We start from the raw sequence: 24,106 nt of genomic DNA on the forward strand, positions 1-24,106 counted from the left end.
TGTCACTACCTCCATTTCTTCCCCATCTATTTGCCAGGAAGTGAGAGGACCGGATGCCATGATCTTAGTTTGCTTAATGTTGAGATTCAAGCCAACTTTTGCCCTCTCCTCCTTCACCCGCATCAAGAGGCTCTTTAGTTCCTCTTCACTTTCTGCCATTAGAGTGGTATCATCTGCATATCTGAGGTCGTTGATATTTCTCCCAGCAACCTTAATTCCAACTGGTGATTCATCTAGCCCTGCCTTTCTCATGATGTGCTCTGCATGTAAGTTAAATAAGCAGGGCGACAGTATACAGCCTTGCCGAACTCCTTTCTCAATTTTGAACCATTCAGTAGTTCTGTGTCCAGTTCTCACTGTAGTTTCTTGACCCGCATATAGGTTTCTCAAGAGACAAATAAGATGGTCTGGTACTCCCATCTCTTTAAGAACTTGCCACAATTTGTTGTGATCCACACAATCAAAGGCTTTAGCATAGTCAAGGAAGCAGAAGTAGATGTTTTTCTGGAACTCCCAGCATTCTCCATGATCCTGCATATGCTGGCAATTTGATCTCTACTTGCTCCCCCTTTTCAAAATCCTGCCTGTACTTCTGGTAGTTCTCGGTCCATATACTGCTGGAGCCTAGCATGTAGGATTTTGAGCATAACTTTGCTAGCATGTGAAATGAGTGCAATGGTGTGGTAGTTTGACCATTCTTTGGTATTTCCCTTCTTTGGGATAGGAATGTAAACTGACTTTTCCAAGCCTGTGGCCACTGTTGAGTTTTCCAAATTTGCTGGCATATTGAGTGTGGCACTTTTACTGCATTGTCTTTTAGGAATTTGAATAGCTCAGCTGGAATACTGTCGCCTCCACTAGCTTTGTTGTTGCTCAGACTTCCTAAGGCCCAGTTGACTTCACATTCGTTAAGTTCTTTCTTGTATAGTTCTTCTGTGTAATCTTGCCACCTCTTCTTAATCTCTTCTGCCTCTGTTAGGTCCCTGCCATTTTGGTCCTTTATCATGCCCATCTTTGCATGAAATGTTCCCTTCACATCTCCAATTTTCTTGAAGAGATCTCTGGTCCTCCCTATTCTATTGTTTTCTTCTATTTCTTTGCACTGTTCATTTAAGAAGGCATTCTTATCTCTTCTAGCTATTCTCTGGAATTCTGTATTCAATTGGGTGCATCTTTCTCTTTCTCCCTTGCCTTTCGCTTCCCTTCTTTCCTCAGCTATTTGTAAAGCTTCCTCAGACAGCCATTTTGCTTTCTTGCATTTCTTTTTCTTTGGGATGGCTTTAGTTGCTACCTCTTGTGCACTGTTGCAAACTTTCGTCCATAGTTCTTCAGGCACTCTATCAGATCTAATTCCTTAAATCTATTTGTCACCTCTACTGTATATTCATCAGGGATATGATTTAGGTCATACCTGATGACCTAAATTTTGTAACCAGAAGCTCATGATCTGAGCCACAGTCAGCTCCTGGTCTAGTTTTTACTGACTGTATAGAGCTTCTCCATCTTTGGCTGCAGAGCACAAAGTCAGTCTGATTTCTGTGTTGACGATCTGGTGATGTCCATGTGTAGATCGTCTCTTGGGTTGTTGGAAAAGAGTGTTTGCTATGACCATCGTATTCTCTTGACAAAATTCTACCAGCCTGTGCCCTTCTTCGTTTTGTACTCCAAAGTCAAACCTGCCTATTATTCCGGTTATCTTTTGGCTTCCTACTTTAGCATTCCAGTTCCCCATGATGATAAGGACATCATTTTTTGGTGTTAATTCTAGAAGGTGTTGTAGGCCTTCATAGAACCGGACAACTTCAGCCTCTTCAGCATCAGTGGCTGGGGCATAGACTTGGACTATTGTGATGTTGAATGGTTTGCCTTGAATTCGAACTGAGATCATTCTGCCATTTTGGAGATTGTATCCCAGTACTGCTTTTCCTACTCTTTTATTGACTATGAAGGCTACTTCATTTCTTCTGAGGGATTCTTGCCCGCAGTAGTATACCTGATGATTATCTAAATTAAATTCACCCATTCCTGTCCATTTTAGTTCACTGATTCCTAAGATGTCGATGTTCAGTCTTGTCATCTCTTGTTTGACCACACCCAGCTTGCCTTAATTCATGGATCTTACATTCCAGGTTCCTATGGAGTATAGATCTTTACAGCAACGGACTCTCCTTTTACCACCAGATACATCTGCAACTGAGTGTCCTTTCGGCTTTGACCCAGTCGCTTCATTCTTTCTGGCGCTACTAGTACTAGCCCTCTGCTCTTCCCCAGTAGCATACTGGACACCTTCCGACCTGAGGGGCTCATCTTCCGGTGTCATATCTTTTTGCCTTTTGGTACTGTCCATGGGGTTTTCATGGCGAAGATACTGGAGTGGGTTGCCATTTCCTTCTCCAGTGGATCACGTTTTGTCAGAGCTCTATGCTATGACTTGTCCGTCTTGGGTGGCCCTGCACAGCATAGCTCATAGCTTCATTGAGCTACACAAGGCCCTTCGCCACAACAAGGCAGTGATCCATGAAGGAGGTAGTCCATATAATGAATGTCAAAACTGGGCGCACCCTATGGTCTGTGCATTCATTCCCCCAAAAGCCCTTGAACTTAGAGGCTTAAGGATACCTATGCCCTGCTGGGCTGCAACCAACCAAAAAAGAGGAGCAGTAGAGATGAGTTTTGGCTTCTCATTTTGCCTTCAAGATTTTAGCTGATCCTAGTGAGTGGGCAGAAAGGAGACCAGAGGAGGCTCCAGATAAATTGTAGCCTGGCCACTTCAATCTCTTTCCTACCACTGCTAACAACCCCTTTGCCTCTTCTCCAAGTTTTCAGGCAGGCAGGCAGCAGTGTGTGTGTGCGTTCGTGAGTGCATGCGTGCGCGTGATGGGGGAAGAATCTCCGACTCCCCTTTTGATGCCAGCTCACAGTCTCCATCCTCAGGAGGGGAGCATGGAGCCATCCTATAATTTTACATAGTGCTGCTGCCAAAAATGGAACCCTGTATGAGTTGTTTCTTTGAGTGCTTTCCCAAAATTTCCACAGGATTGGCTACCACTAGTGGGATAATACACAGAACAATCACTTCAGGACTTAAGATACATTTTACTAGATATTAGAGAAGGAGAAGGGGATGTGTAACTTTTTCTGTGACAGCCTTGTGTTTTCATATTAGCTGGAGAGGTTCAGTAATGTGAATGTTAACAGATTCTTCTAACTTACTATTCCAAAGCAACATTTACAGTGTTTGCCAATAGCCCTATGTTTAGTCAAGACATGTTTTTATTTGTTTTATTATATGCATGATAAAATATGAACAAATACATAAAGAAGACATGACTATGGAAAGTTATCCTATCTGGGAAAAAAACTATCATGTATTGTGTTTTGTTTTGTTTTTTTATTTCAACTTTGGTGAAAATTAACTTCAAAGTTTTCCACACTGATGTTAAAATCTTATTGACATCTATAGTAATGAGAGAACCCTGCTCTTTAAATGATAGTTCAAACATGGCAAGGCAGAGTAACAGTACTTCCCTTATCCTCCAGCTTTATCTTTTTTTTATTTTTAGAAGCTGGCTTTTTATATTGCTCTAATCTCCAATGAGTAATGCATTTGTATTAGAAGGGCATTTATAAATGTGGGAACTTATTCATGAAAATGGGTATCATATCATTTGGAAATGCCCTCTTCCTCCTACCTCTGTGCCTATTTGATTCTGAGCTGCTTCTCTCTCTCTCTCTCTCTCTCTCTCTCTCTCTCTCTCTCTCTCTCTCTGGACTTGGTGTGCTGCTCTGTTCTGAGATGATAATCTAAGCTGGAAAAGGAAATCTAAAGGAGGGATCAAGTTAGTGAAAAGTCGTCACTTTCCAGCCATGTTGCTTGGAATTTCTGATCCTGTGTTGGGTCAATCCTTGAATAAATTATCAATTGAATAAATAAGTTTTTTCATGGTGGCCTCTACTTTAATCTGCCTTCTGCTTCTTTTGAAATGACATCTCCAAAGGATTTTAATTTTAATGTATTGTAATGTAATGTATTTTCTATCTTTACCTCTCAGGTATTGCACAGAAATGGCTGTATGGATTTGGACACTCAGCATACTGAGCTACTCTTGTGTTACCTGTGCATTAAGATCTAAAAAAGCAGATTCATTTGTTACTAAGACAGAACTGAGCCATTTGGTGGTGAACTATGATACAGAGACAGTTTATTTAGGAGCAGTAAATACCCTGTATCAACTTGAAAAAAACTTGAAACTCCGTCAGCCAATGGATGAAGTATCAACTGGGCCACATTTGGATAACAAAAGGTGCACTCCTCCCATTGACGAAAGCCAGTGCACAGAAGCAAAAATGACTGACAATTACAACAAGATACTCCTGCTGGACACACAGGAGAAGAAAATTATAGTTTGTGGGAGCCTGTTTAGAGGAATCTGTTCCATAAGAGAACTGGAGAACATTTCAAACAGAACTTACTATGAGAATGGCAGTGGAGAAAAGTCATTTGTTGCAAGTAATGATGAGAATGTAACCACAGTGGCCCTAATAACCTCTTTGTCAAAAGGTCGAATGATGTTTGTGGGAAAGGGCAATGGGCCCAATGACAATGGGATAATAATCAGCACTCGGCAGCTTTTTAATAAAGATGGGAGAGAGATTTTTGAACTCTATGCAGATCCGACTGCTATTAAATCAACATATCCTTCTGCCAGCTTTCAACAGTTTCTGTACATCTTTGAAGACAACAAATTTGTATATTTTATTTTTAATCAGAATGAGAAGATATTCACTGTAAACCGGACACTAATTGGGCGACTCTGCAAAGAAGATGAACATTATCATTCCTACTTTGAAATGGACTTGGAATGTAAAGATGAGACTGGCCCTTACAACCAAAGTAATGCAGTCTATGTTGCTGTACCTGGACAGAAACCAAAAGATAATGTAACCTCATCAGGACAAGAGCAGAACAAAATGATTGTTGGACTTTTCAGGAGAATGGAAAAAGACTCCTTGGAATGTGCCATATGTGTGTTTTCCTTACAGGAGATCAATGAAAAGATTGAAGAAAACAGGGACAAATGCTACATGAAGGATGGAAGTAATGTATTTTATAAACCATTTAGAACTGAAGGTCCTCCATGTGCTACTGCATCTCCACTGGTAAAAATGAAAACTTCATTTTAAAATGCTACAGAAAGAGTGAACAATAACCAAATGCTTTGTAGACCAACTTCCAGTCCGGTTTTGTGTTAGCTAAGCAGAAGTCACAAGTGCTTTTTGGGGGGCAGAGGGAGGGGAGGGGAGAAATGTTTCTGCATGTTTAAAATCCCTATCTCCCTGTCTCTGGCAATATTGATTCATAGTTCAGATTAATTCAGTTTAATCTTTCAACTCACAAAATGTTTCAATTTAGCATTCAGAAATAAAATATAAATTTATCCACTGGGGTATTTCAGATGAGCCCAATCCAACTGAAAGGAACAACTGCTTAAATGTTTCCTATTAAAAATAATTTAAATTTTAAAACAATTTGAATTTCACTTTGACTGGATTGCATCCATTAAAAAAAACAACTGTAATTCATAGTGGAAACAAGCATTGGGATTTTGTATGCCAGGCCCTCTGAACAGGTAGAGATTTCAATAAAGGGAATAAAGATTTGGAAGAGTAGAATTGTTCCTAATCCCTTTGAAAAACAGAAAAACCTTTTGGGGAGGGTGACACTTACCTTTTCTCATCCCTAGGAGGATTAATGTTGCATGTAGTGTAAATTGTAAGGGTAATTATGACAATTTGTGGTGATTTTTATACACAAATATCTTGGATCTCAAATAAAGCCAACTGCATAGATTTTTTAAAACTATAAATAAAAATAAAACTGCTTAATACCCAGTTATTTGCATTCCTGAATCCTACAGCTAGTTACCAAGTGTTCCTTGCACCTAAGCATGCCCTCACTCAGAATTGATACATAGACACCATGATGTTAATAATTTGTAGTTACTCTTTTACACCTAAAACAAATGTCAAATATCTTATGATTTGCAATTACAAGCAAATAAAAAACTTGTGCTAGAATTTTTAAAAATCTTAAAAGTGTTTTAATGAGCAATAAATTTTAAAGCTCTTTATTCACAGTGCTCCCATGCAAACCAACCACTTTAGTATTGATAAAAACTGTCATCAAAATGAAATACCTGCGGGTGAATTTGCAGCTACTCTTCCAGTATTCACCTTTTACAGAAGTACAGAGCTTCAAACAACACTCAGCCAACCATTTAAATTAGTATTAAATTTTCACCTTCAAATAAGCATTTTCTTCAGAGAATGTTTAGCGAACAGTACTCCTCCTTCCCTGCCTCCCCCTTTCTCTCACACACACCAATGGATCTCAGTTTCAGTGTATCAGTTTTGTGCAGTTGGAATGGCTTTTCTGCTGCCATGTTCAGCAGTTATGTCTTCCAATAAGATCACATGGATCTGCAGACATAGTCAGATATACAAGATAGTGTAAGCATGCAAGATAGTGCTTAGAGTACATATCCTCAAGGAAAAATGCGTAGTTCTCATGTTTTCCACACTCCTGTGGCACCCTGGCTGCTGTCACTGATGCAAGCAAGTTTTTTTGGACAGAAAACAAGCATGTGTGACAGTGTGTCAGCAGCAATATCACGGCGTAAGGACTCCTGAAAAGCAGACAAGTCACTTCTTAAGAGTGCCACACAATGGACACAGCTATCTTAGGTGACAGTGTGCCTCTATTTCTGATTGGGATGTATAGACCAATATGATTGTAAGTGTAACCATGGTGTATGCTTTGCAGGGAACAACTTGAATATTCTGCAAAGGTCCCTCAAAACAGTCAATGCATTGTGAGAAATTGTGAAAAATTCAGCTTAATCCTAATTTCATTGTCTATTTCTGTTTCTTGCATCGTGTCTTAGAATTCAAGTAAAACTTTCCCATGTGGTTCTGAACATTTACCATATCCTCTGGGAAGCAAGGAAGGAATTTCCGCAAAACCAATACTGAAAAGGGAAGGTATAAATTTAACTGCAGTTACCTTTACAGTGGAGAATGAGAAGACAGTATTATTTGTTGGAACATCAGATGGCAGAATCCTGAAGGTAACTTATTTAAATGTTTTAATATTAAAATTATGTGTCGGGGAGCTTGTTTTTAGAATAGAAATAGTTATGGTCAAGAATCAGCTACAGATATAAGTTTATCAAAGAGGTCATTTGACTTTGAGCCAAAAAGCTTTTCAAACAAGGAAATCTTGTAGGATTTTTTTTAAATTTTGTTTAAATATATTGTGCCAATGACATTTTAAGCAAAATATCAAGAGTAAGCATAAAATCATAAGTGCCTAATGATTATAAAATCACAATTTGTGGACAGTTGTAATTTTTCCTTTAGTACAAAATCGATAGAACCTCGACTTCCAACAATAACTTTCTCAAAGACTCGAATGTTTTACTTGTGTGTGTCATTTAAATTCAAATTGAACATAAGTCCATTAGCTTGGCAGAAACCCAGCATGCTTCCAATTTATCACCGTTTGTATTTAGCATACTTAGGGCAGCTAAGGTCTTCATTTATTCAAAGTATAAATAATTCTAACCTTTACAGCATACAAAAATTCTTCTTCATGTTGAGATAGCTTTCTTCTCCCTTTTTTACAAAAACTTGCCAAAAAGTTATGCAGACATAACTTTTTCTCCCCCAAAGAAATGATTTGGAGATTGAAACAGTGATTATGGTCACAGTGTTTTCATTGATCAACTCTAAGCCACAGGTTCTTGTTTTCTCATTAATTCTTGACAACCATTGTCCATTGGTTATGTCCTATAAGGGCAAACTATATTTTATGAAAATATAGTTTCTCCACAATTGTGAGAAAATGCATTAAATTCTGCTGAAGTCCTCCTTTCATCTCCATGGAAGAAGGAGTAAGGAGAGGGCTTCTCTCTCATCTGAGCCCTTTCAAGCTCATGCTGTGCATGTCATAGTAAATCATAGTTTTGTGTTATATGTGATCCATCACTGAAAGTCTCAAGGCTGATAAAAGGCCTTTTGAAGCTCCTGGGTATCTGTAATCAAGGAATTGGATTTCAGATTAATTATTTTTACAATTTCTACTTTTGACTCTGTTTCTACCATAACACATGAAAGAAAATTACAAAGAGTGCTGGTCAAACAGAAACTGTAAATTTGGGATAAAAATGGTAAGATTTTGAGCAGCGAATAACCACTGAAAGAAGAGAACTTCTTTCTTGTATTAAAAAAAATACTTCTTAACTCAATTTCACAAATCAGATACAACAATCCTGATATACCTAGGCAGCAACTAGAAGGCCATAAGACTTTTCAGGGACCCAGTTCCAAGGGTGCAAAAGAGTTCCGACATTAGCGCTCTCTCTAACCAGCATACAAAGAACAGCATCAGCTGCATCCCCAAGTCATAAAGCAAACCTTGGAGAATGGGTGAAGAGGGCATTCTGGGAGTCAAAGCAAGAAGGAAACTGAATCCAGCAGGATACAACAATTTCCAACCCAGCATGCCTCAGCCAAATGACTGTCTAGCTTTAGGGGTCCTCAAACTTTTTCAACAGGGGGCCAATTGAAAGGTGCTGGTGGTGGGTGCAGACCTGCGAGGGGGTGGGGGCAGGGGAAGGAGAGGGGAGGAGAGGCCAGTTGGGGGTAGGCAGGTGCAATGAGGCAGTGGAGCGTGCATGACGCACCCTCCGAGTGAGTCCAAAACGATCTCTACACGAGCAAGTCGCCGCCTCCCCACAGGTGCAGCAAGGCAGTGGCAGGCGCGCAGGGGGCGAGGCGGGCGGCAGGCGCATGTGCGGTGAGTCCAAAAGCTCAGGCAGGCCGGATAAATGGGCATGGTGGGCTGTATCTGGCCCACGGGCCATAGTTTGAGGACTCATGGTCTAGCTGATAAACAGAATGGAAGCACCACACTTAGATAAGTAACACAGTTGATTTGTATTTCAGGTGGCTTTATCTGATCATGCAAGGGAGTATGATAGCATTGTTGTTGAAAGACACAAGCCTATCAAGAGGGATCTTGTCCTCGATCGGGACCATGACAACTTGTATGCGATGACCGCAAACGAGGTACAAAATGTTTGGTAATACTAATGAAGTGGTGACTATTGTGTTAGATGTGAACTTAAGTTTCTTAGGCCAGGATAATTTAATGAGAAAATACTCTGATGCTAACTGAAAATTACAGATTTTGCTGTATCAAAGGTAAGAAGTTAAGCAGTCTACATAGTTGAAGCTAGGTCGAGCCTGCTTTGTGTTGTAAGATGCTCAAGACAGACAGATATCTCAAGAGAAGTAAGATAGAAAAGTGGATTCTTGTGGTAGAACAGAAAGTCAAGAATTCTGGGGGAAATGGACATCCCCAATATCTTCACAGGGGCAAAAATACAGCCTTGATAAAAAGCATCTCTATTTTTTTTAAAATGTGCATAGAACAAAATAGCAACTTTCCTAATGTAGATGAGAAATACAGTTAGGCGTTCTCATCCCCATTCTGCTCCCACAAATGAAATTAGCAGATTTGCTCATTGGCATTAATTAAAAATAGAATCCAACTCGACCTCCAGAAGAACATCAGTTGTAGATCTTCCAGTGTAATATTTGGTTTGGCCTTAGTTGAAGTCCAATGTCCTAACAACTGGCCACAGTACCTGCAACCAATAATTGTGGTGAAATGCACAATTGCTTGGCTGAAGATAGCAGGTGCCTTTTTGCCTTTTGGTGGGGGTCCTTTTTCTAGCCTGAGGCCAAATTGGCTCCAGGAAAGCATAACAGAGTGCTACATGTCAGCAATAGGTGGGCCGTATCCACATTAATGTAATGCTTAAGCAGATGTAATCACTTTCCAACTTAATATCATTTCTTGAAAATAAAAGAGAGCACAGTAATCATTCCTATTGACTTTGTGGCTCAAGTTCCTTCCCTGCTTTTCTTCCTTTTCAAATCCAGATATCATTAAGAATTATCAATGGGAACTTTTTTTAATGAAATTGGCATGATTGGTATAATCTAAACTGGAAGCGTTTTCATTGAGAGATTCTTTAATCAGTAAATTTAAATATAGTTCACAGAGAGTGGTGCATTTTATAATGACTTGGTTGTGAGTGCCAAGGTTATGAAATGAGTGCTTTTGTCAAATGCCTAAGAACTATCTCTATGATATTAAATTGGTTGGAAAGGGATATTACAGGAACTTAATGCCAATACTTACAAAATAAGGCATTCCAATGCTAAACACATTCACCTGGAAATCAATCCTATCAGACTACAAGGTGATGCTGTTTAGGATTACAGACCACATCTTGCATAAACAATTCTATCTGAATTTCAACATGATTTTAATATGAGACAGTTAAGGGTTTTAGTATATAATTGATATGAAGTAAATCCATATAATATTGTGGATATTCACTTTTAGTATTTCTATGGTTTTAGATAAACTGACTGATACTGTTAGAAATACTGTTTGAAGAATATGCAAATATGATATCAAAGTAAATATTAAGCCTATACTAATAGCACTGAGATGTAAAAACATTCCAGTGTTCAAAGTTATATCTGTGAAAATGTTACGCCTGCAGGATCTAATCTATTTATTTATTTATAAAATGTATAGCTAGCCATTTATCACAAAATGAACCCAGCATGAGTCACAATATGCCGCATACAAGTATAAAATCCAATAAAAATGCACAGCAACCAGTCAAAATCAAACATTTCAAGTACACCATTATCCACTAACTCATTTTGATACATCATCTAATCAAAACAGAGGTACTTTTAGCTAGTACCAAGAACTGGCCAATGTTGGGACATAGTTTTGAAGAAGCATATTTTTTTCATGCAGTTTCTATATTGAATTACTTCTAATAGAACTTTCTATATAATTTTGCCAAAGAATGCATAATCTACACAGATCCAGAAGCTATATGGTCCTTTCCATCAACCACAATGCACAGTGACTGTCCCAAATTCCTTCATTGTACAAAGAATATTTCAGTCAAAGATTAGGCCATAACAATGCTGTAAATGAACCACATATGTGAGACACATAATTTTATCTCCTGATTGTTATGTTTTTAGTTCAAAGTATGCAGGTTCCTGTAAGTCTTCCCAGCAAGGCAAATTACAGCTTTTGGGTAGGTTTTTTTTTATCAGGCAAACAGTATGAGGAATTGTTAATGCTCACTCCCTCCATGCTTTCCTGTGAAAATGGAAAGCAAAGACCATGTGCAGCTGCATGTAATTAAAACTGTCAGCACTGGGAGAGTTGATCACTGATCCTCATGCACTTCATGTGCTTTGTTCAGAAAATACACAACCTCATGCATCTCTCAAGTGAGTATGATACAACCCAAACTATACATTGCACCTAGGTCGGGCATGCACAGGACACCCAACACATGACCTGCATCTGTCTGTCTTAGCATCGTATACCACTGGTTGCAGAGTATGAGCTGGACCTGCTTGAGGAGGAATACTGGCTTTGTTGCTGTTTGGGCTGAACTATTCAAGGAGAATGAGGGACAAATTGCAGATTGCATCCTATCAGTTTTAGGGGTAATGGGTGGTATCCAAACCCACTCAGACATCATTGGGCCCCACCACTGCACAGTGGGGAGCTAGCAGTTCTAAAGACATCCTGAAACAAACAGATGTACTAATTTCCCAAACAGGGCAGGTGAGCTGAATTTGCACAAGGAAGCTCTACTGCCCCATCTTGATCCAGAAACAAACGTATTGGATTGTTTTCAGGATTAATTTTAGAACCAGCAGCTCCCTGTTGCATGAGTGGTGTGTCCTTCTGGTTCAACAGATGAAACAGAAGCACAGTGGATGCTACCTATTATCTGTAAGTGACCAAAATTGTTTTGCCTTATTAAGAAACTTAAAATTTTACTTACTTATCTTACTTTTTCTTAATAGGTATTTCGCTTTCCTGTCCAGGAGTGTGCTAGTTCCTCAACCTGTGAAGCATGTATTCAGTCCCGGGATCCTTACTGTGGCTGGTGTGTAATAGAAGGAAAGTAAGTGCAGCTAGGAGGGGTATATGATATTATGCAAGTTCATTATTTCCACAGTTATCACGAGTGCTGAATAATTTCTTCAAAGGATTTGTATTGGAACTGGAAAAATTCTTCATCACAAATTGCCACAGTGTAAACATATAATGAGCAGCAGGGTGGAAACTAATTTGCATATTTTATCTGTATAGCTTGTATATAATTTGCATGATAATGGTGGTTGCCAAGCCACAGCTGGTGAACATCTAACATTTATCTGGTAATAGTCTTATTCTAGCATTTTAACTCTAAACATTCCTTAATACCGTTCTGAGATGTTATACATAAAGGGCGGCATATAAAAGTTTTAAATTAATAAATACAGTCCAGTTTCAAAAGGGTGCTTCTTCATACACTGAATTTTGGCTCCTTTTTTGTACCTTTCTCTTCTTGTGGTGGATGAGCACAGTTTTTGTTTGTCACTGAGATGCACAGTGGAATTTTATATTCTTCAGGATACTGTCACAGAGAGTTCTGTTTGTACCAAATAAAATTCCCATGAATGTGGTGGGTGCCCTTTATTGCTAGCTGCATCTTCTGTTCAATTGCATTGATCAACACTTCCCAGAAAGCTTTCCTTGGCACTTACGTAGTCATTTTTCAGTGCCATGTCTTTGTATTTTCTGTTGTTTCAGGCATTTTTATTTCCTCAGTTTTTATTATTTTAATATTGTTGATTATATTTTTAGATCTTTACTTTGCAGCTACTTTTTACTTTTGCTTTTTTACTGCTTAACTCACATCTTTTCAGAAAGCTGAAGAATATAGAAAACTGCCATCTAGGAGGAGATTCTAGAGATTGGACCTTCTCTACACAAAACTGGTGCAGTATCACTGAACCAGAAGATTCTAACAGAACAGCTCACCACAACCATAAAATTGTAGTTGGGATAGACATGAAAATTAAGCTGGTCTGAAATATTTTTTTAATAATTAGGGTATTATTTAACTCATCCTCTAGCACAAATTATGGTGCACTAATATAAACCAAATCATGTGTAAGAAGAATCTCCAACAAAAGTTACCTTTGCATGAGCATGGTTGTGCAACCAGTTGTGCATGACATTTGCATAACCCTTTCACAAATTATAGTGCAATCCCTTGCACATTACACTTGTGCAACCCACTGTGCACCACGGTTGAACAAACCACGTCACAGCCTGTTGTGAAACCACTTGCTTGCTATCTTCATGCAGGCTGTTGTATATTACTCTCGTGAAACATGTTGTAAAGCAATTTGCGTATTATGCCTGTTAGCCCATTATGCACTATATTTACACATGAAAATATCAATTTCTCAGCAAAAAGAATCAGCAGCGCTTCACTAGCACTATTTGAGTTTGCAGAATGACATCTCTGGATATTAACTATAGAAATGTTTACACCTGAAAAAAATGTGTAAAGCAGATTTCATTTCAAAATTGCAAAAGTATGTGGAGACGTTTAGAAAAAATAGAAAACATCTCTCCTTCCCATTTTAATCCATTTTCCTTTGAGTGTACATAGATTTCCCATCTGTGACTTTCTTTTTTTGATTATCGCTGCTCATATTTGCTTATTTTGAGCTGGGTGACTTTCTGTAGTTCCCAGAAGTTTTACGTCCGTGACACCTGGATGAACCTGCAAGCTTTTACAAGGCATTTTGAAAATGCTGCTGCCACCTGTGGCTTTCCAGATTTTTTTTTTAGGCTGAAGTTGATGCTGTTCTGAAGGCCCCAACCTCACCTGAGCCTATTACTAACATACCGGCATAACAGTTGCCACTTGACTGGCTATCCCTCTTGGTAACTAAATTATACTTCAGAGGTAAGCTTAAAATCTGCTGAAGCAAACCTTTTTAATGTCTTTGGGTTTACTTTTTAATAAGCTAGAGAAGGAGGTGTGGGTCTAAGTCAGACAACTCTGCTTCAGACTTCCAGGTTAATTAACCCTATGGCAGAACCATATGGGTTTTTCTGATATGCAGCCCGTGCACCCAAGGTATACTTAATTACGGGAAGGAGATGAATTTCAGGGATCTTGCTTCCTCTATAAACGTTTAAACGGCTTCAGTAAAATGACCTACAAGGGTTGATGGGAAGCCTGTGCATACAGGCCTGAAATCAGCAGTATTATGTGCCCTCAAACCATGGGATTTAATTTGGATTGGAAATTAACTACCTACTAACTTGAAGGCATAATCACATATTGGGGGGAAATTAGCTGCTCCCTTAAAGCTGATGATTATGATGATGCTTGACTTCATGAAGCATTTAAGATTTCATAGAAAACTTCCTGCTTTAATCATGTGTTGTCTTTTGATCTCAGAGTGCCGCTTTTTATTTAGACAAACCAGCACCATCCAAGCACGAGACAAAGACTGGAAAAAAGCCTACCAAAAAAGTGTAAGGGGTAATTCCCCTCTGGCCAAACCAAGTAGGATTGCTCAGTGGCAACGGAATGCAGACTGACAGTGATGGGATGGGGCAGATATGCAGTAAGAATGGACTGGAAGATAGCATGGCTGTAACCTAAACAGGAGCAAAAATCAACAAAAGGATGGTCATTTGTGAAATGTGATTGCTCAAACTAGAACCCTATTCCAAGAGAATCTGGGGCATGCTTAATACAAAAACCGTAATATAAAAAGCAGTCTGAAGAGCTGCAAAGCCTAACTAATTCCAGCCCCTGGTTCTATTATGTTAGCCAGATTTTTTGTTTATTCCCTTATAATCTTAGTTCTCTGAATAATGAGAATTTAAAAAAAAAAAATGAAAGCCTGTATCTCCTCCCTCACAGCTGAGAACAGCCCTGAGATCCAATAACAAAGAATTGACCACAGTCTTTAACCATGTAACCCAACTACACAGAAACCTGAAACTCTGAATGGCTGAAGCACATCCTACTCACTGTAAAAAGCAGAGCTGATTTAGTGATGTTAAATGGTGTTAAACCCATGTTAACATGGTGAATTTTATTTAAATCAAGTTGATTTAAATCACTAGTCTGTAAAACTAGATTTAAATAATGGTTTTGCATGCCTGCCTGCCGAACCCTTACCCATAGGGTAGAGGAATTTCATTAAAATATTTTAATGAAATATTTTAGTATTTTTACTACTTCCCCTCCCTTCTCACACTTAGTTTCTTGTACAGATCTATTCCATTCCCAGCAATCCGCTTCTACTCACTGATTTTTTTGATACTTAGCACTTAAGGGGTAAGGGCTTGATTCTGGATGCATGGATTTGCAAATGAACAGTGGGGTTCAGGTCTTTCTCAAACCTGTATGTTTATTTTATAACACTTTTGCTGTGAAGATGAGGCATGTGATCTCTGCAGACACAAATTCACAATTTTGAGAACTGTAAAACCAAGAATCTGTGATAATATCTTCTAGATAGAAAAATTTCCCAGTAATCTTACAGAAACCTCTGGAAAAACATGACTTTGTGAATAGATTAAATAGAATTCATTTACCCAAATTTTAAACATTGCATGAATATACAGCCTCATGCCACATAATTCAAAACTGATCCTTGCTCCATGATGAATAAGCTTTGGACTATAATGTATCTTAAATAGAAAACTATCTTTAGATAGATTCTTTTCTCAAAAAGCATTTTATTTTCCAAAATCAGATTTAAATGTTTAAAATCCAATTTAAATTAAAATTCTATTTAAATCCAAAAAATCCAATTTTTATTTTATTTTTTAAATCATTGATTTTTATCCACCCTGAATGTTAATTTATTATCAGTAGCTTTATAAGTTGCACTATATAAAAACTTCTTTAAAATGCCAAAATGTTTGAGTGCTGCAATTTCATTATTTTAATGAGGTTTCACTTTCTCTGATGTACAACTAATCAAATTCTTGGAGTAGTTACAAGGACTTGCCTTTCAGGTTTTGGAGGCTGCACTAGTGCTCCTAGTATGTCAGTCAATTTCTGAAACTTGAGGTCACCTAACAAGCTGTTTAACCATTCAGTAGAATGGATGTGACCAATGGCAGTGAAGCCCATATACGCTGGTGGGTCCCATAAAATGTGGTTTGTGTAGTAGCTGTAGGTATGGCAAAAGGTAAATTTACAAATGTAACGTTTTGCTGCTGCTGTTTTCATTGCTATGCCATCCAATATCCAAAGCTCTCTATATGAAAGTAGTCGTGCTTAACTATCATAAGTAGTATTTGTACCTATGAAAAGAAGTATAGTGGTATAGCATGGACATTCCAGGTAGGAGGTCACAGATTCAATCCCCATCACCTCCAGGTAGAGCTTGGAAAGAGTCCAGCCACTGCCAGTGAAAGTAGGCCAGTCTTTGCCAATCTGGTCTCCTCCAAAAATTTTGGGCCTGAATTCCCCTCATCCCCAGCCAGTCTGTCCAGGAGTCAGGAATGCCAAGAGTTATCCTCCAAAACAACCTGGGATTCATTAGGTTAGGGAATGCTGCTGTAGCCATACTGGTGATTTGTTCCTATCTTTACTAGTTTTACTTATTATATTTTCAATAAAGTGGGCTCTGGTCCAGGACAGTATTTGTCACAATATACCTGTGAAGTCTTTAAGGTGTCAGAAAGCATTCGGGTCTTCAGAAATCAACCCATCCTGTAAAAATGGCTTGACTTCTACAGCAGTTTGCGGCATCATCTGCTCTTATGCAACGCAGAAAATGACTAAACATTTTATGGATGTGCCTTCATGATATGTAAATAAATAAAAATATGAAGGGAAATGTGTGCAGATTTAATTGTGTTTTTTTATTTACATTTTCTGAAAGCTGTTCCATAAAATGTTTAGTCATCCACAGGTCACAATAGTTTCACCTGTGTTCTCCTGACTGTGTTCTCTGCTTGTTGCTACAGCTGCTACTCTATTCAGCAGGATTATTGAGACAATCTGAAAGATGTTCATATTTCAAGAGTTTTCCTTAAGTTCACTTTCCTTTTAGCAATGAGAAATAGCCAATTGCAAAGCCAGGGATGTTTGTTTTCTTGCGTGGTTCAATTATTAGCCCACTGTGCTAAGCCTCAGGCTGAGAGTAAAGACATGATGATAAATTGGTAGTGTTAAAGAATAAACCAAACAATCCAAAATTGATACAATCCATGGGCACAACGTGAGTTTGTAACTGCTAAGCTACTTGTGTGTTACATGCTTCTTGAATAGTGACTGAGGCTTTTCACTCGTGTACAATGAATTGCATGTAAGATAAATATTTATACATTTGTCATTTGAAAATGCACACAATTATTATGTCATAAAGAACAATAAGTAAACTGAAGGAAATAAATGAAATGTTAAGAAAATATTCCTTGCCATTTTCCCTCTACTATTTTATACATACCTGGATGCCACTGCAGGTATAATTGATTGATTAAGGAATGCTGATTTGAAAATCTGAATTACTTTGGATAACTATATGTTTTGCCATTTCTTCCAGATGCACAAGGAAAAAAGACTGTACACGATCAGCAAGAGCCCATAACTGGCTATCTAGTCTAGATGGCATTTGCTTGAACATTACAAGTGCCCATCCTCAAAATATGAGCCGGAGAGCCCCAGAAGAGGTAAATTAATCAGAACAACTATGTACATCATAAAGACGTAAAGCCTGTTTGAAAGCATTATTATGGCAGGAGGGATATCCAATCATTTTATAATATCCTAAAGCAATTTCCAGGGGTCAGCGGCTCACATAGTTCCCCTCTCCAGTGTGAATCAGCAACTGAGTCCTCTGTCATTGTGCACCACCAAGATATCTTACAGTACTGGTTTCATCTGTTGCTTTCTCATATGAGAATAATAACTTGCTTCCTCACAGCATCTCAATATTGTTTTTCAAAAAGCCTGCTTGGCATTTACTCAGGAAGCAGGTCTTTTAAATGGCTAGCATACAGAGTGGCCATCTTAGCTTGGAGACTTCTGGCACAGCATTATCTTTAGTGGGGTATTTTTGGCACTTAATGAGAAATACTTTCTTTTACTTCCTCTTCAGTAAATTCATCTTTAGGATGGTGAAAGGAACCTTCACAGTTGCACAGACTGCTTTTTAGTATTTGGTTCTGAAAGCCTTGAAAATTATTTTGGAATGAAAGTGTTGTGAATGCATAGGTAGGGCAACCAGTCATCCTGTTCTGTCCTTAAACTCACACCTGCAATGCAAGCAATTTGTTAGACTGTTTTCCCCCTATATCCAGAGCTCACAATGGTTAACAGTTTAATACAGGTAATGTCCTTTCATATCAGTTAAATAGTATGCATGTGTGTGAACTGACAGGACAAGTCTAGTATAGTATTTTCCATAATAAGGAAAATCTGAGGGAGGAAAAGCACAGCCAAGAAAATTATTATCCTAACATGAATTATTGTGCTAATAATAATTATTATTATTCATGTTAGGACAATAAAATGCACACTGCACTTTTTCATCGTAATATACACTTTCTGTATACAGCTAGGCTAACCTTATAATACGGTTCATTTTCTCACCACAGGAATGTTATAGTTCCTAAGGGCAGAACTGTTTCAATTGGGAAAATAGGCCATACAATTACTAAAGACACACAATAGTCGAAGGCTATTTTGGAGAAATAGCAGAATGAGGAATAATTGCACAAAAGAGAACAGTGGGAGAACTGTTTATCTTCTTGAGCATCTACTCAATACATGCAACTTTTTAACCCATCCCATTCTCTCACCTTCTTTCTGCCTCCTTGTTTCCTTATAACACAAAAATAATCAAATACTTGAATGCTTAGTTGGTGTTTTTCCCCGAGGCTCATGAAACTACCAGACATCACTCTCTTTGTCAGGAAGCTTCTCATTTCTGTTCCCTGGCAGCCAAAGCATTGCTTCATCTCTTCTGTACTGAATGGGTGTTTTGGGAAAAGTTTCTCTTTGTTGTCCCTTCAAAACAAGCATCTTGATTCTTCCCAGACTGACTTGTGGCTCCTGCTGTGTCCTCTGGCTATTGTTGTTGTGTGGTTAACGTTCTTTAATTATGCTGGAAAAGTTTAAACAACTCCTGTGCTCAATAGATGTTGCATTTGTGCTGGAAACAGAACTGCTCAGAAGAGAGGCTGGAAATGAAAGAGAAATGTGGAAACACAGTTAAGGCTGGCTGACTGGCTGGCTGGCTGGCTGGCTGGCTAGCTGGCTGGCTTTCTCTCTCTCTCTTTCTTTCTTTCCAGACCAATTTTAAGGCGATGGAAAATAATATTATCTTTGCCAAGGGTTCATCAATAATTCCATCCAAAGAAGGCAAAAGGAAGATTTTGAGTCATGGATATGAAACATGGATAAGGACCAGAATAGGCATAACTAGAGATGTGTCTTGCTTTCATTTTTACTCTCGAATATGTGCAGGGGAGCTATTCTGTATTTAAACATTTCCTTATCTTCCACACTGAGGTTTTGATCCAAATTCAGATGTGTGCGTATTCTGGAGTAAAAATGAAAAAGAGGCAGCTGATACATACCGATTTAAATGTCTGTTCCTTGAAGAATTGTCTGGTTCTATTTCTGCTCTCCTGGATTCCCCAGACTTTATTCCAGCTGGAATTGGGCAGTTCCTGAGAATTGTCAAGACATACTTTCAGTTTTTATGGAAGTCTCCACCAGTGAAGAATTTGGGGGCAGCTGCTCCAGCTCCCCACAGTGTAAATATGTACATTCTTTCAGTTCACACAGGGAGCTGCTGTTCGAAACAAGTTACAGAGGTAGTTTCAGGCTATGCAGTATATATAATTACTGTCAGGAAGCAAGAATAAATATTTTTCGTATTCTCCCAATCTGACTAACCCAAATGAATCCAATGCAAATGTCACCTTCTATCTGATCTGAAAGTGACTTAGGAATCATTGTTGCTATTCACTTTCAATCAGTTTTGATCAGATTTGTATATGAAGAACCAGGTGTTCTGCTGTGTTCTGGTGGGCAACTCAGTTTTTAAAATGTAAAAACTCCTTCAGTGACCTGGAAGTAGCAAAAAGGAGAAAAGGGTTTTTACAGCTTCATGCCAGCAGGAGCTAGAGTTTGATGAATGTCTCCCACATACTAGTATGCTATGAAGGGTCACTTCCATTAAATGTAACACTTCATGCTGTGCTATCCTTTGACAAGATAGCTGAACGTATGGAGAGTCCATGCACAATGTCAAACCATGAGGAAAAATGCACTCCAGGTGTTGCTGGATGAGAAGACCCTCCATTGGTCATGTTGGCTGGGTCTGATGAGAGCTGCAAACCAGTTGGAGGGTGACTGGCAAGAACTTTCCTAGATGCTTTGGAGAGATCTTGGTCCTTTCTAAACTTCAATAGCTATCAATGAAGAGAGCATTATTATAATGTTAGACATGTCTGTATTTTTTTAACCTGTTCTACATTTGCTGTCATCCCTTGTACCCTTTTGCTCTGCTACTCCATGAGGAAACTGACAGCTTTGTTCATGAGTATTGCTTTCTACCATCCCTCTTTTTCTTGTGTTTCCAGGTCAAATTGACTCTAAGTCCTTTGCCAGATTTAAATGAAGATGACCAGCTTTGGTGTCAATTTGGCGAAAACATCCATCAGGCACAGTTAGAAGGAGAAGCTATTATCTGTTATCCTCCTAACACGATTCCTCCAACAATAGAAGGCCAAGGTAAAGGGACAGCAGTCTCTCACACTGTTCCAAATTTGAAGCAAACTACTTTTAGCAGTTGCTAGGAAAGCACTAGCTTTTCTCCCCAACCCATTTATCTCTTCCTTGGCTTAAGACCTGCACTAGTAAATCTTTATCCTTAGAAACTCTGACAGCAACTTCCCTCTTAGAGCTACTTAATACACTAGTTGGGTTTGCCACACCACACTAAAAGTGAGTAATGACTGAAGGACAAGTATGAACTCCTAACTAGCTATGGAACATTTCAGGGAGCCCTTAATGGTAAAATTAAAATAACAAAGGATGAAAAATATATGAACAGCAGTGCCATTTTCATATTTGAGGCCTGCTTATTCTGTGTTTCATTACAGTTTCCAAGAGTGAATCAGAGTGATTCTTAAGAATAACAGTTGTCTACCAAATTCTAATGGCAAAGACCTTTAGGGAGGGAATATCTATCTGTGCTTCATAATTATTGAATAAGTCACAAACATGTTTGTAATTGGCTGTTATTTATATGCATTTTTCTAGCACATACTTTGTGACTTGATTCTATCTCTTGTAGATGGTTGCATGTCAGAGTCAGTCCTTCCCAGTGGAATGTAACAAATACTTCCAGTCACACCCATTTGTCCTGAGAAGAGGTGACGAATGGAAATAAACTATGCTTTCAATAGGTATCAGTTCTAAAAGATAAATTCTAAATTTTCAAGTGACCCTAGAGGATGAACTTGAGTGAAAAACACCCATGAATGTTCAGCAGAATTTTTTATATAGTGGTCTTAACTCTAAACTGTCACCACTCTTTCAAAAGATGCTAAAGGAAAGCTGAGCTTGAAATTGCTCAATAGCTTGTGAAATAGCTTGTCAAGAGGGGTTTAATGATTTCCATAAGAGAAATAGCTGGGAACCTTCCTGAGGAAACTGTTCCTTAGTCCAGTAATAATCCAGATTAGAAACCTGGATGCAGCAGAAGTATATGAAAAAGATGAGATTTCCCAAGTGCTAGAATTGTTTTATTATTTTGAGTGTATATTGATTATTTCATAAATCCTAATAGCATGGGTTTTATTCATAGCGGTGAATTCATACATGGTAAATGGTATGCACTGTCAATATAAAACTAAGAAAACAATTGCTTGTGTATGGAGAAGTATCCAGCCTTCGTCATCTAATTTTTCATGGTCTTTCTGTCTTGCATTTTTAGAAATAGAATGATTATCCCTTTCAAAGAGACATTTGCCTACTATAATACACTAGTACTTTTAAAGTTCCTAAACATTTCATGCTGTTTCATTTGGAGTGAACAGAAGATTCATGCTATAACCCAACGAATTCAAGATATGCTTCAGTAGGCTGTATTATGATCTAAATGGATATTAACATTGTACCATGCTGTTTAAATTGTAAAGCATCCTGATTCAGATTAATCTCAAACTCTTTTGGTAGATTATGTCTTGGTTCCACTACGTCTGACCTTTGGGAAAAATATATCTTTTGCATCAGACACATATCCTTTTTATGATTGTGGAGAGGCTATAAATCATTTTGAAAATGAACCGTAAGTACCTAGCTGCTTAACTTCATTTTTTGCCCTTCTGTCCCTTTTATTATATGCAATACTATAATAGTTAATGCCTTTGAACTTATGGTCCGGTTTCTCAGGGCAGAGGAAAACTTTCCTATGAAGCACCAAAAAGAGAGATGTAGAAATGGAATAAACACTAAATCTGTACAGCTCATTCTTTTTCTCTTCAGTATGCAGAAGTGTTCCTATTACTTCAGTTACCCCTTCCATAAAGCATATTTTGGGAGAAGCATCCTATTTCATCAACCTTTCCTTGTAGTTGATTTGGTCTTAATTCTGTCTTGGTTTCACTACATCCAACCTGTAGTGGTAATATACTTCAGGTAATAAGTTCTGCCCAGTTTTGCTTTCTCACTTGTTTAGTTGGGAAGACACAAAATTCTGGCTGCAGCTCACTGTATTTCAATAGTCTTTAATCCTGCAGCTCTTCTCAAATTCTTAGTTCAACTTTTTAAGGTGGTGGGAATTCCTTTTGAGACAATTTTGCCAAACGCATTTTTTAGAACCTCGCACCTAGAATGTCTGGCTGTCCATGAGGAAGCGAGCAGTTGTGTTATTATTTTTAATTAAATAGTAAGTAAGCTTTAAGGAAAGAAGAAGAAGAAACAGGTGAGAGGGCAATCTAAAAACAGTTCAAACTTCTGCTTTGTCCATACAGGTGTTATTCCTGTGCAAGCAGTAGGTGGAATTGCCAGTGGAACTGGAAGAAACATATCTGTGAAGATTCTTCCCTAGAAGAAGATGTGATTAAACAAAATATGGTGACTTATTATATAATACACACATATATACACTTTGTATGGTTATTTCTCAAAGCAAAACATATGTTACATTCTGGAAGTTGCTTCAGCTATTTTTATAAATTTTCTTTTGGTCCTTGGACTGGGCGTGAAAATCAATTTTCAAGTTAATATGATTAGGAAACAATTGAGTGTTTTTCAAGAATGAGAGTGATAGTTTGACATACGCATGCCTAATTTGAAAGCTTGTAATCAAATCTGTCACTCCGTCACTCTGTACTAAGCATCAAGTTGAAAAAATACATTATTTCAATTATAAATGAAATGTTTGTTTTCTAGGCAGAAGAATGTCCACACTTTCTAAATCCCAACCCTAAAATAATACCTATGGAAGATTCAACAAAAGTATATTTTGAAGGAAAGAATCTAGATCATTATCAGGTAAATCCCAAGAAGTTCTTGAATAATGTGTACAATCCAAATAATCGTATGGATGTTTTCAGTTCCACTATTTAATAACACCTTTGATTAAATAACATTATTTGGCGGGGTGGGGTATACAAAATCCGATGATGTTCCACTACTGAATCACAACCACTAACAGAACAAATGACATAAGCAGCATAGGCAACACATGGGCTGTTGAAGTTGTAATGACTGCTTGTAAACCTCTTATAGCACACCTAGTACAATGTATCTGCATGATTGGTGGAAAAGGTTGCAGAATGTCTTGTGCAAGCAAAATCAAATTACTGGATTGAGTCCTTGCAGAAGAGTAAAAATACAGTTTCTACTAACTTCACATTATGCAATGACAACACTGGATACAATAGAATGTGTTAAAACGTCAAGCAAGTTACACATAGGAGTTCAGTAACAGCATGTTTACGTAACTGATCATTGTGCTATTACCTTAGTCTTGTTTTCATAAATCTTTTGGTGGCATCTAATGTGGTTACCTGTACTCTGCAAAATTGCAGAATACTGCAGCCATCCAGTGGAAGACAGGAGGAGTACTGGGCAAGTACCGTGAG

General features: G+C 38.2%; 1 protein-coding gene across 4 annotated transcripts in view; it reads left to right on the forward strand.

The window, feature by feature from the left end:
• Nucleotides 1-24,106, forward strand: part of PLXNB2 (plexin B2) — a 331,034-nt gene that overhangs the window by 218,591 nt on the left and 88,337 nt on the right. For all 4 annotated transcript variants that reach the window (XM_044423441.1, XM_044423440.1, XM_044423443.1 and 1 more), the window contains 9 exons: nt 4,053-5,160; nt 6,945-7,127; nt 9,007-9,129; nt 11,986-12,086; nt 17,545-17,671; nt 20,594-20,744; nt 22,194-22,305; nt 22,991-23,093; nt 23,412-23,513. In XM_044423441.1, the coding sequence (XP_044279376.1) occupies nt 4,053-5,160; nt 6,945-7,127; nt 9,007-9,129; nt 11,986-12,086; nt 17,545-17,671; nt 20,594-20,744; nt 22,194-22,305; nt 22,991-23,093; nt 23,412-23,513 (2,110 nt within the window). The remainder of the gene's footprint in view (nt 1-4,052; nt 5,161-6,944; nt 7,128-9,006; nt 9,130-11,985; nt 12,087-17,544; nt 17,672-20,593; nt 20,745-22,193; nt 22,306-22,990; nt 23,094-23,411; nt 23,514-24,106) is intronic.

This window comes from Varanus komodoensis, unplaced genomic scaffold (assembly GCF_004798865.1).
Source record: "Varanus komodoensis strain SLA01 unplaced genomic scaffold, ASM479886v1 scaffold13_3, whole genome shotgun sequence".
In the NCBI taxonomy this organism is placed as follows: domain Eukaryota; kingdom Metazoa; phylum Chordata; class Lepidosauria; order Squamata; family Varanidae; genus Varanus; species Varanus komodoensis.